Source organism: Macrobrachium nipponense, chromosome 26, assembly GCF_015104395.2.
Source record: "Macrobrachium nipponense isolate FS-2020 chromosome 26, ASM1510439v2, whole genome shotgun sequence".
Classification (NCBI taxonomy): Eukaryota; Metazoa; Arthropoda; class Malacostraca; order Decapoda; family Palaemonidae; genus Macrobrachium; species Macrobrachium nipponense.
The window spans coordinates 29,902,144-29,914,817 of record NC_087215.1 but is presented as its reverse complement, the minus strand read 5'-3'; the positions used below and the strand labels follow the sequence as shown (position 1 = coordinate 29,914,817).

The window sequence follows — 12,674 nt, the reverse complement described above, 5'->3', positions numbered from 1 at the left end:
ACAGCAAGTACAAACATTTAATATTGAACACAGTAGAGATAACTTGTCCTAATAGTAATCGCTCAATTCTGTATAGTTCAAGTCATTCATACTTTCGTTGCTTTATAAACTAACAGCAACATAATGCTAAAACAAACAATACGTTGCCGATGGTAATAAAGAGAAGAATCCTAATTATTATCAAAAGAAATAGGTAAACAGTAGCCCTAAAAATCAGAAATCAAACAAATTGTGCTTAAGCAAACTTGGTTACTGTGTCATCTAGTCAGACGGTCAGGGTCAGTTAAATCTGCCGAGTGTTCAAAGCATAGCACATTCCACATAAGCGACTTCAGCAAAGAGGGAAAACGATGTTGGATCATTTATGCCATACCTTTTTTTATCATGCCAATACCTTTCTGAATTAAAAAGGAATTTTCCTATGAATCACACGACCGTATCAAGTAATCAGAGCAGGTTCTCGTAATTTTAATACATAAGTTATTATAAGTAGTGGTGGATTAAGCCCGACTGTACGCGCCGTAAAAAATTAGAATATCTTGTTTTTATGCCTTTAGTCCACGTAATATCCTGTATTTACGGACTCACCATCTGTTGTTCGAACTTCCCTATTGAGAAGTCCGGATAAGCGAGCGCTTACAGATACCTCTATAGCGTAAGTGTGAGATATCCATCTATGGGTATACAAAACATTATCTTACTTACTGTCAAATATGGTGTGTTTATCAAAATCCGTTTTGAATAAAAAGAGACAGTTAATCAAATAATAACTTATATAGAGGAACTATTCATTTGTCTCATAAATCGTGATATTGTTCAACGACCCAACAGAATTCTCCTACAACCGCAGTCGCAGTTTGCACGCAAAATCTCGAGACGCATGCACCCTCGATTGTCTTCGTGCGTGTAAAAGACTTTGCTGGGATCTGAAATTTTAATCCTTCCCAACACTCTGAAATATAACGATTTCCGCGAACAATGCCCTATACACGGTTGACTCGCAGCAACAAGTTAACACAAAACCTATACATATAAATATCGCATTTTTTATTGTTGCTAATTTTTAATCACGCCCAACCAGTCGTAGCTGAATCTCTCTTATACTCTATCTAAAGTAATATCTGTAAAGTCATTCAAGCAGAGGTGATTCAGCAGAAATTTTTTTTATCTTTCTGAATACCAGGAAGTTTCTCCACTAGCGAGTGATCTCTGGGGAAAACCGGATGTCATTGAAAACAAAATACGGTCTAAGGACAAACATAAAGCTATATACATACCTTCGTATAGACTCCCAATGAAATTTCAAAATAGAGATAAATGACGAAGTTGAAAAATGTTAGTAATAGGAGTCATTAGGAAATCAAATAGCCCATATAATTTTTCCCTCAAACGTCATGCCAAAAAAGATCGAACTTGGCGTATCTGTGTAGATTTCTGTCGTTTAAAACAAGGAAACGATTCCCGATCGTTTTCCAGTGTCATGGGCCGATGATATCTTATCTTTGTTAAGTCAGAATAAATTTTTCACCAGCTTGGACTTACTTAAAGGCTTTCACCAGATACCATTACCTAAGTGATTGTACCTCATACACCGTTTTCAGCACACTCAGGGGACATTATCAATTTTTACGTATGCCTCCGGCTTACGTTGCGCCCCAATTACAATATAGTGTTTGGAGACTTTTAGGGGATACCCTACATGCCTATATGGTAGGTCTTGTAATCTTTTCTAATACCTTAGAAGTACATTCACATAAACTAGAGCTAGTGCTATAGAGACTAAGACAAATAATCTCAGAGTAAAATATTTAATGTGAGTTTTAAAAACCGAACATGTTTATCTAGGTTTTATGTGCCTAGTCAAGGTCTTAAGTAGTCCATGGTAAGGTGTCGGCTATTCATAACTTCCGGTACCTATTAACATAAAAAGGGGATACAGCACTTTTGCGCTGTAGTGGGTATTACAATCGTATGTAAATATGTAACTCTTCAATCATGACAGCTCCTTTAACAGATCTTACGAAGAAGGGCGTAGATTTATTATGGTCTACAAAGCATCAACAGGCGTTCGATATCTTAAAAGCGGAATAATGCAGCTCACCTAACTTAAAAAACCCTGATTTAAATAAGGAATTTTTTCTTATTGCAACAGACGCCTCAGACCAAGGGGTAAGAGGGGTACTACTTCAGCAATATGATAAACAGTTCTTTCCTATAGCTTTTTATTCACGTAAACTAAAGCCCTCTGAAAGTAAATATGCAGTAATAGGCAAGGAAGGGCTAGGTATCTTTAACTCACTAGTACATTTTAAGTTCATAATCTACGACTATCCTGTTAAAGTCCTAACTGTCCATAAGTCACTTACCGAGTTTTTCAAAGGCTTTAATCACAGTCCCAAAAGAACTCGGCGGCATATGATCATTCAGGTCTTTGGAGCCAAGATACGATATCTACCTGGGAAAGCAAATATCATAGCTGACGCATTATCCCGCAATCCCGCACCATACTGCAAAGAACCATTAATTGGACTATAAGATATAGAAACATCCGTGCCTATTGTTAAAACCGTATCTAAACAAGAAAATTCATTAACCCAAGAGATCGTGAGCATTGAATATCTGGGTCAGCAGCTAAGCAAAACAATAAACACTTCGAACGGAAACAAGGTCAGCAGCTAAGCAAAACAATAAACACTTCGAACGGAAACAGGGTCAGCATCTAAGCAAAATAATAAACACTTCGAACGGAAACCCTAAAGCAAAAGTATATTTAAAGTATGTGTATCAGAATTATGTAATCAAATGTAATATTATATGTAGGTCCGTGACGAGGAAAACCCGAAGAACACAGCAGGTGACTAACGACCAGGTAGTAGTAATCTCTTTCATGCCAATCGTCCTAAACTGGTTGCATTCCGTCATCCAGGGTTCTCTATTATGTCACAGAAAGCCAAATCACTATTTTACTGGCCTACAATGCTTACAGATATAAAAAGCACATAACTAATTGTAACATGTGTCATGAAAACAAGGGAAACACTAAGACACCTGTCAGTTTAAAGGCCTATCACGTGCCAAACCAATCCTTGAAAGAATATACGTAGAATTATTAACAGAATTACGAGTCTGACAGAGGAAATAAACACTTCTTAGTGTTAATAGTTCCTTTGACACGTTATATAGAATTAATAGCACTAAAAACAAACACTGCAATTGAGTGCGCTAGGAATATTTATGAGTGCTAAATCAGTAAACATGGAATTCAACATATAATAATCTCTGACTCGGGTGGTGTAAATCAATAATAATCTCCTGAACTCGTTGTGTGAATCCCTTTCCATTAAGAAAACCAATATCATATTTTATCACCCAGAGTCAATTGGTTTGGTAGAACGGATAAATAGGAAAGTGTCAATGTCTTACGAAGTTACAACTCATGATATTGGATCCGAACTGGATTATAGCGGTTCTCACGGTTTTAAATACCTTTATCATTCATATCTTGTATCTATAGAAATGATACCGAAAGTAGCCATATACGGTACGCCGCTAGGACACTTTTCCACATATTCAAGCCAACCATTAATTTATCAAATATAAAAAATAAAATAAAATAAATATGGATACAAGTGGAGTCGATATAATACACTCCGTAAGAAGTCGGAAGGGTTACAAATTATAACAAAAAAGGAATCACGATAAAATCAATAAGCAAAACGTAACCATAGGTTAATTTAATATTCAAATATATATGCGTAAAGATTTGAACTCTAACTTAACGCTTTAGTAATGACAAATAAGCTAAAAGTTCAAACACATATCAAAACCTACTGACATATTGTCTGTCCCGGTGATTTATATTCATAGTCAATGAAAAAAATAAATAAATAAATAAAATAAAATAAAATAAAATAAAATAGATTTTAAAGTCAGGAAGTCTAGAAGTGAAAATGTATATCTAAGGAATAATCCTATATGGATCTTACAGGGCAAATAATATATATAGAATTTGTATGGAAACCTTTTTTCATTAGTTTGAATAAGGAATATCTAATTTAACATAATTACATTTATTTACAATCATGCAGATTTCCAACATGAAACTAATATATTGTTCAATTTTGGTACTGTTTTTTTTTCAGACATTCTTCTCGTGTGGGTGGAGTATTAAAACAAAAAATACCCAATTTATACTAAAGTCGTATTTATTACAGCAAGTAACGTAACTCTTAGCTGGCTGAGAGCAATCTCCTGCCAGGTGACGACGTCATCAGTTCTGAAGGTGCATGGTGCGTTTGCCGGATCAGCATTGTTCCTTTTAACCTCAATAAACTGCTTGCAAAGCAGGTTGGCTGGAGAGAGGAATGCTTAGCCCGAACTTCTCATGGGCAAGGCAGACGTTAGGTACAAGTGTCTATCTGTATGTGCAATGCAACTTTAGTTAAGGAATTGCAATTGTTTTAAAATTAATGAACAAAATAAGCAAACAGAATTTCTATAACATCAAAATGAACTAATTTTTTCTGAACCTCATAGACAATTAGAGTCAATAATTCAGCTTATGACATTGGTAAACGGACATTTAGAAGTATCAAGTCATGGATATGAAATATTTACTTGCAACATTAGTCTATTACAATTCAAGTAAATCACATTCATGGGAAAATGTCACATTTTCTTGAAAAACCCAAAGTTTATATAGAAATTAGTTACATAGTGGGTTCTTTCATAGCATCTCCTGCCTAAAAATTAACCTCAGAGGATGCGCGCAAGAAAATTGAATGTGAAACTTTTGTTAGGGGCACATAGGATCGGATTTTATCACAGCTTAATTTCAGTTAGCATAGAGAAATACAGAATCATGATTAATATTCTCTTTGACTCTTATGTTGCCTGGCAATCTTACAAATAGCTTCGTTTTCCCCTTCTTTGTCTAGTAACTTACTACCAGTAATATCGAATTTTCTTTGGAATTCATATTGATATCTGTTTATTTTTTATAATTATGGATGTTTTTACAGTCATCATAGACCTGGATAGGTTCACTCATTGTTAATGCCATGGATAAAAAAGTTTGTACAGCTGGCATTAACAATGAGTGAATTCCATAAAATATCAGCGAATTCATGTGAGTTAAGTCTGGTTCTTAATGGCTTTCTCCCTCCCGTATTTGATGTTGTCTGAATTTACTTTGCCCTTGTGACAAGTATAATTTCACTTGCAGGCTGATTAATGGAACCTGGTTACAGTATCCTGCAGTATGAGAGTTTCACATCGCAACTTCAAAAAATCGTTCGTCGCTGCGGACGACTGCACTCAAGTAACAACCGCCTACAATGTGAAAGGAATCAGCACCATCATAAGTGAACAAGCTTATTTCATGGACTTCTTCAACCGACACCCGTATCCCGTCATTAATCTCGTTTTAATGCGGAATGCTCCGGCGGCTGTCGGAAATCGACTACAAAAGGGACATACTTCTGACAATTACGACCAGAAGGATATTCAACTCTACGTTGCTGGCGAAGGACTCGTGCTGGGGATGATTTTATTCATCGTGAACGTATTCGTGTGGCTTAGGATGCAGAGAACAAGTATGAGGCCAAAATAGAACGTTGGACCCTGCCCCAGGCAATTTTCCCCTTGTTTTAACCATTTGGAATTGGCCATTTCATTTGGCTATAGGTGGTTGTCTGGAACTGTGTAATGGACGAAAAGTTGTTCGAACGCTAGTTAAATGTGTAGTAGTATAACCTCGGTCATGTATCCTATATATAAAGTATCATGTATCCTATATATAAATGATCATAAATAACAGAGTCGAAATATATCTTTGCGTGTACGCACTAGGAATCTATATATAAATGATCATAAATAACAGAGTCGAAAGATATCTTTGCGTGTACACACTAGGAATCTATTTAAAGTGCACCTAGATTAATCACTTAGATTAGCCGTTTATGTTAATCAGTTGTATTAAGGGCACATATATTTATCATAATTATATGAATCCATATACATATGTATAAATAAATCAGGTAGCCTATAATCAATCTGTTACCTTTTATCTTACCAAAAACTGCAGTTATATATGAGTTAGTATATGGATTAGTGAACCAGTTATATATGAGTTAGTATATGGATTAATGAATCAGTTATATAAAAGTCAGCATAAAAAATTAATCATTTTTATCACTTCATATATGAATTTTTATCAGTTAAAATATGATTTTATCATGTTAATCTTTATTCTATGTAATTATCAGAGTACATTAGTATTTTCTGTAGCATATGTATCTTAATGAGATGAAGTGAAAAAACTGTATCAGTATATATCACGTGATCACTATTATTTACGAATATCATCATATGCATATTGTGTCTTATATCTTATTACTTGAATCTGTATTTGTGTACACCATGAATTTTTTTTTTACTTATAAGTATTTTCTATTTATCTATATATATTCACATAGTGTCTATATCACACTCCTATGAGTCAAATGCAAGTCAAGCTTGAGTAATATTCAGTGGTTGGTTTTGTAGCTGACCGAGCTTTTATGTAAGTATTATATAATAAAAATATGGAATGTTATTCCATATATATAAAAAAACTATAACTAAAGAGGTCAACCAGATTGCTTGCAGGAATGTGATCAGACCAGAGACAATAAAGTAGGCTAAGTGACGTGCCGTCACCTGTAGTCATTCATTTGTTTTGAAAACATTAGTCCACGCTTCCTGCTTGAGACAACTACCGCAACCTATAATTCAAACGGCCTACGTGATCTGTAGTGTGTCTCATCTGTATGTATGTTCATATGTTCGAGCTACTGTCTGCTTCCTTTATGACTTGTAACCGAGATGGTAGTCGGAACAGAGTTGAATTAGCCATCATCATTGGCAGAAGCGATCAAGCCATCGTCATTGGCAGACCTGTACAATCCTATCTGATATTCATCATGTAATCTCAGAGAATAGAACTATTTTTTTTATACTTCGTGTTTTCTACTAGAAACCTCACATCAGAAAAGATATCATCATGAGTTCAACACATCGTCGTCATAACCACTTCGTAAGTTATCAACAAACCCCAAGACACTCCAATGAGTATGGAAGTGCATAACCAACCGACTTAGCGTAAGATTATCGCAAGTCTAACATTACTTCATAGGGCGCCTTATTATACAAGGCAACAGCCCTAATATATATAGTGATATGATTCCAGGTGAAAAGCCTTGACCCTTCCTGACAAGCTTGAACAGACGGAAATTCACATATACAAAGAAGGAAATAGCTCTCTTAACTGAAAAGAGAGAGATTTTAATATACAAACCGCAAACAAATGAGATTTAACACTGAATAATGAATAAAAGTGTACCAAGACACAGTTGAAGGGAGGAAATAATGAATGTAGGGAGCAAATGAAGAGTAGTGAACAGATTGACTGATAGATTATTATTTTAACCAACTGTCTTGACAAAAGTAGAAAGTAGAGCTATTTTTCTGAAGGTTTTCTGTCCTCGGAGCTTGGAAAGTTCTGTTATGAATCTCAGTCTTGGATCCAAGGGTCTTCGAACGGATGAATGAAAGACAAAAAATTTGCTGAATGCTTGCATATATTTCTTCAACTATATTACAATAAACTCCAACGGAAACAATGTGATCTCCAGCGAGAGAAGGGAGAAGATGACGAAGTGGAATGAGGGGACGAAGAGGAAGAAGGAACCATTCGGGACGAGGGAACCAAGGGCCACGAGGGTGAAATCCGACTAGATATTTCTGGCGAAGTCGTTACTCGAAGGTGATTCCTTCGGCTCTCTGTCTCTCGGCGATCCTGAGGAGTTCGTGGACGTGTTCAGGGAGGGGGTGGGGGGTGGGGAGGACGTCGCTTACTGGCTGGAAGCCGACCTCGTTGGCGACGAACTCCACGCGGGCGAAGCCGCCTCCATCCAGGGGGAGGCTGCGAGGAAAAGTGAACGGAATTCAACATTTTTATTCAAAACAAAAGACTTCGAATGTTCCCAAGCAGAAGAAGAAGGAGGAGGAAAAGTACCAAAACCAAGGATTAGTAAGTGATTACTATTAGAAAAAAAAAAATGTTGAAACGTCTATTGAACACTAGAATTTTTGTAATTTGATATCTTGTCATGTTGCTTACTTTCATAGCCGAATGAATTAATTGTTTATTGTCAAAATAACATCCCTAGATTATAGATAAAGACATCAGTGCATCAAAGAGCTAGAAACACCATTGGTCCGGATTAAAAAAAAAAAAACTAACCCTTCAAAGACAGTGAGGATGCTAAACGGTATGTAACGCAAAGTTTGAAAATTTAAAGCTTCACTTCAGTTACAATATTTTGATAATGCTAATATTACAGGTAACAATGATACAAAAACGCCAAATTGCAATAAAGAGCTGCAAACACCACTAAACCTGATTTAGAAGTAACACCTCTTTCAAAGACACGTTGCTAAACAATAATATATTTTAATGGGGGAAAAATAAACTCACTTTGGAAACATTATTTTGGGAATCGTAAACTTTCATGTAACAGCGTTAAACATCTGACGAAAAACAAAAATGCAGACCCACTGCGAGAGAAGGATGTGCCCTACACTTTTTCTCCAAGAATAAACGCGCCCTAAAACAACCGACGATGTAGGTAGGTACTCACAGGTAGTATCCCCGCATGTTGCTCTGTCCCTCTGATCCAGGGGCTCCTTCGACCTCCGTCTCGAGGCCGTTGTCGGCGGCGAAGGAGTACCTGAAGTTTCCGTCTCCCTGGTCGACTCTCTCATCTTTGATGATGTTAGCGTTCCTGTCGCGGTCGCTCTGAGGAGCGGCCACGGCGACGGCGACCAGGCAGGTGAAAGCGACGACCTGAGCGAATGAGGGTTTTAGGATTACGGGAAGAAGGAAAGGCGTAATGACGTGACGCAGATGCAGACAATTTCAATCGACTGCGCATGCGTCATATCAGGCACTCCATACGGTGCACAAGCACCGAGCAAGAAATAACACTAAAAATACACCAGTGGTTCATCTCTTCCTATATACTCACGAACTTCATCTTGAGACGACTGAGAGCCAAGTGATGCTGCATCTCGACTGATCACGGCTCTTTATATACACATCATCCGGTCGAGGATAAAACTCCGAGAGAGAGAGAGAGAGAGAGAGAGAGAGAGGGAAACTTGGGGGAAAAAGAAACAACAGTCTTTAACGGGTCAACTTGGCGAAGGTCATGACTAGCCTGAGAAGAGGTCAACAAGACCAAGGTCTTTTCCTCTTCTTCTTTTTCTCTGCATTGCAGGATATGTATTTTCTCATTCGTTATTGATAATTCTAGTACTTTATATCTTCATCCCGGGTTTATGTCGCTGGTATACCTATCAAAATATACAAATAAATAACATTCATACGAACATACGAAAATAAATACAAGAATATAGATAATATAGTAATAGCAATTAATGATGCTTATGATTATTGCTGAACAAGGACAACAGTATTCGTAATGACCATTTCTATTCATGTTCAAGCAATAACGATAAAACAAGAGACAATTGGAAAGACAGTGCTGTAATGGTTACTAAATAACGGCAACGCAGATAAAATAAAAGAAATGGTAATGAAGAGAGAAAAAAAAAGATGAGAAATTGAAGAGAGAAAAGACTAGAAACCAGTTTGTCTCAATGACGAAGCTTTCCAAAACAGACAGTTGGAAATTACAACGGGAAATGCAGTAAACTATGAAGTCGAGAAAGAATTCCACATGACACGTCAACTTCTTGTTTACATTCATTCGATTGCGTCACCAGATGGGCATCATCACAGGGATCTGGGTGTGATGAAATATACCTTTTTTTTTTTTTTAGTTGAAAGTGTCAGTGATGCATACGGTTTGGACATTGCGAATACTAAAACCATTCGGATGCATTTTCCTTTTAAAATATACGAAGAAATCAGTCCATATATATATATATACGTATATATATATATATATATATATATATATATCTATATATATATATATATATAATATATATATATACTGTAGATATATATACTATAATATACACATAAATATATATATATATATATATATAATATATATATATATATATATATATATATACGTACATAATGTGTGTGTATTTATAAATATGCAAATTAAATGTACAGTTTTGTAAAAAAAAAAAATTGTATGTATTTCTACATATTTATATGCTATATATATGTATATGTATGTATATATATGTATAGTATATATATATATATATATATATATATATATATATATATATATATAATATATATTTCATGAAGATCCTGTTCAATTTCGGTTTATCATCCCGTTTCTTTGGTTGATTTAACAAAAAAAGGAATCTTATCCTCGCCCTGAATTCAGATAAGCTACATGATAAAATAATGAGAACAGATAAAGTGGGAGAATCCTTCCTTCCCTGCTTGCAGTGGAAACCCTGAATGTCTAGCTAAGTCCGTGCTATAGTAGATTCACAACAACCGTGCATCTGATATCTAGGCCAGTCCCTTACGACGCTCTTGATTGGTTGTTGATAAGCTAATCACAGGGCTGGACAATCTGTCTCTCTCGACAGTTCACATAGGCAGGATGTATGTTCCACCTCTCCTCAGGGATACATTTTGAAAGACGTATCCCTCAGGAGAGGTGGAACATACATCTAACCTATGTGAACTCTCGAGAGAGACTGAGTGTTTCCAGCCCTGTGATTGGCTTATCAACAGCCAATCAGGAGCGTAGTAAGGGACATTTGGTTCTGATACTCTTTATGCTTTCGTGCCTCTTTATTAAAAAAACTTTTTTTATCAAATGTTGTAATGCATAAAAAACAGAATAAATTCAACTCTGCATTGAAAACGATTTTGGTAACTTTGATAACAGGATACATTGACAGGTGAGAAGCGTGGTACTCGTAGGTTATAGTTTAATACATTTTATCTATCAAAATTTTTAGCCTCAAACATATGAATGGGAGAATTTATGCTTTGATTTGAAATTCATTGATTGTTAGAATAACCTGGCACTACGCCACTCTATCTTTCCTCTGCTTATCTGTCTGTTTCCTTCGGTCTTTATCTTTTAGTTGTGCTTCGTTTTCTTAACAGCGTTTCTTATTACTAATCTATATATATATATATATATATATATATATATATATATATATATATATATATATATATAAGTATAATTATAATCAGAACCTCTCATAAGTCCAAAACGGTTTTAGTTACCATACATATGTCCTTTTAGCACCGAAATGCCTTTGCTTTTATGATAAATTTTCATCCTACGTGTCTTTGTTGCATGGAGTACCTCTGAAACCCGCAGTGCTTTCGATGTCCAGATGTCTTTGATGTCCCGATTATGTCTGAAGTCAAGGCTGCCTCCGAAATTAGAAAGTATCTTTTGAACTCTTGACTTTCTTTGCATTTCTTCTACATGTATTTTGGAGATTCTGTTTTTGGCCGCCAAGATGTTTCAGAAGTCAGGATTATATTTCACGTTCACATTGTTGAATGCCAGAATGTTTTTGAACCCCAGAATGTGTTTACGATTTAGAATGGCGTTCAATCAAAAGAATTTGGAATTCTAGAATACCCTTTGAATTAGAAATATCTCAGAAGTTCGGATGTTCTTGCAATTCAGATGTTTTGAATTTAAAGTTCTTTTGAAATCTAAACTATCTTTGGAGTACTGAATGGCTTTCAAATTCAAAAGGACTTTCGAGTTGATAATGTGTCTGGCGCACAGATTGTCTTTGAAATTCAATCCGCTTTATCTTTTCTTTATGTATCCTGGGAATCTAGAACATTCTAGAAATTCAACTTGTTTGAAATCTATGCGCCTTAGATTTATGTTCCGTTAAATGGGCGGTGCTGGGGACAGACGATCAAAAATGTTGCATGATTCTTCGCATTAAGGAAAGATACCAAAGGCCTCTCTCACAACATTATTGTAGAAATTTTGAAGCAAATTATTCATCGTCTGATTGTGATGTCCGTAACTTGCCGCAGTGGGAAGCGCCCTCACGTATAAAACAAAGTGTATGGTGAGACGGGTTTGTATGTGTGTAAGGCAAAGCACAATGTTTGGCCATACAAGCTGACAGGCCGAAAGGCTGAAGCCAATCAATGTGACATGTTGACCAGTCTAACAAGGAAGAGAAGTGAGCTGGAGGAAAGGATTAGTAATTTAGTTGATCTGGGAGATGGGGGCGGGAGGGGGGGATGATGAAATGAGGGATTGGGAGTTTGTGGGAAATGACGTAGTTTAGGTGTTCACACAATGCCAGTCAGATGTCAACTGAGCGCTTTGTACAAAAAAAAAAAAAAAAAAAAAGAGGGGGGCGGGGCGGGGTGCGATGGAGTACAGTACAGTACTCGGGGTTACAAGTTACTGAAGCACATAATACTTCGTCAGAAAAGTTTGATAGAGTGGAACCCTCATTCAGCACAGGCTTGATTTTGAAGAGACGAAACGTAACTCAGATAAAATTTGGAATCTTAAATCATTTCACAGAAACTCTTGTTGCAAAACTTTCCATTTCTTTCTTCAGCCAACTAGGGATAGTAAAGGAAATAAAAAGAAAGGTTGCAAAGGGGTTCTGAGACAATTAGCAGA

The 12,674-nt window shown here is 36.1% G+C and overlaps 1 protein-coding gene across 1 annotated transcript; it reads right to left on the bottom strand.

The window, feature by feature from the left end:
* Positions 1–7,601: 7,601 nt before the first annotated feature.
* LOC135200124 (cuticle protein AMP2-like) lies at positions 7,602–9,183 on the bottom strand. The gene is made up of 3 exons (XM_064228463.1): positions 9,069–9,183; positions 8,682–8,887; positions 7,602–7,963 (listed from the first exon to the last, which is right to left on the bottom strand). Exons 1-3 carry the CDS (start codon positions 9,108–9,110, stop codon positions 7,795–7,797), a joined length of 417 nt encoding a protein of 138 aa, XP_064084533.1. The 5' UTR covers positions 9,111–9,183; the 3' UTR covers positions 7,602–7,794.
* Between the last annotated feature and the right edge of the window lie 3,491 nt (positions 9,184–12,674).

Bases quoted from the DNA above. Each gene is read 5' to 3' on its own strand.
- LOC135200124 (XM_064228463.1), bottom strand. From the start codon at position 9,110: ATGCAGCATCACTTGGCTCTCAGTCGTCTCAAGATGAAGTTC. The intron at 8,888-9,068 runs GTGAGTATATAG...TCATTCGCTCAG, and splicing joins GTCGTCTCAAGATGAAGTTC to GTCGTCGCTTTCACCTGCCT. The intron at 7,964-8,681 runs GTGAGTACCTAC...TTTTCCTCGCAG, and splicing joins AACATGCGGGGATACTACCT to CCTCCCCCTGGATGGAGGCG.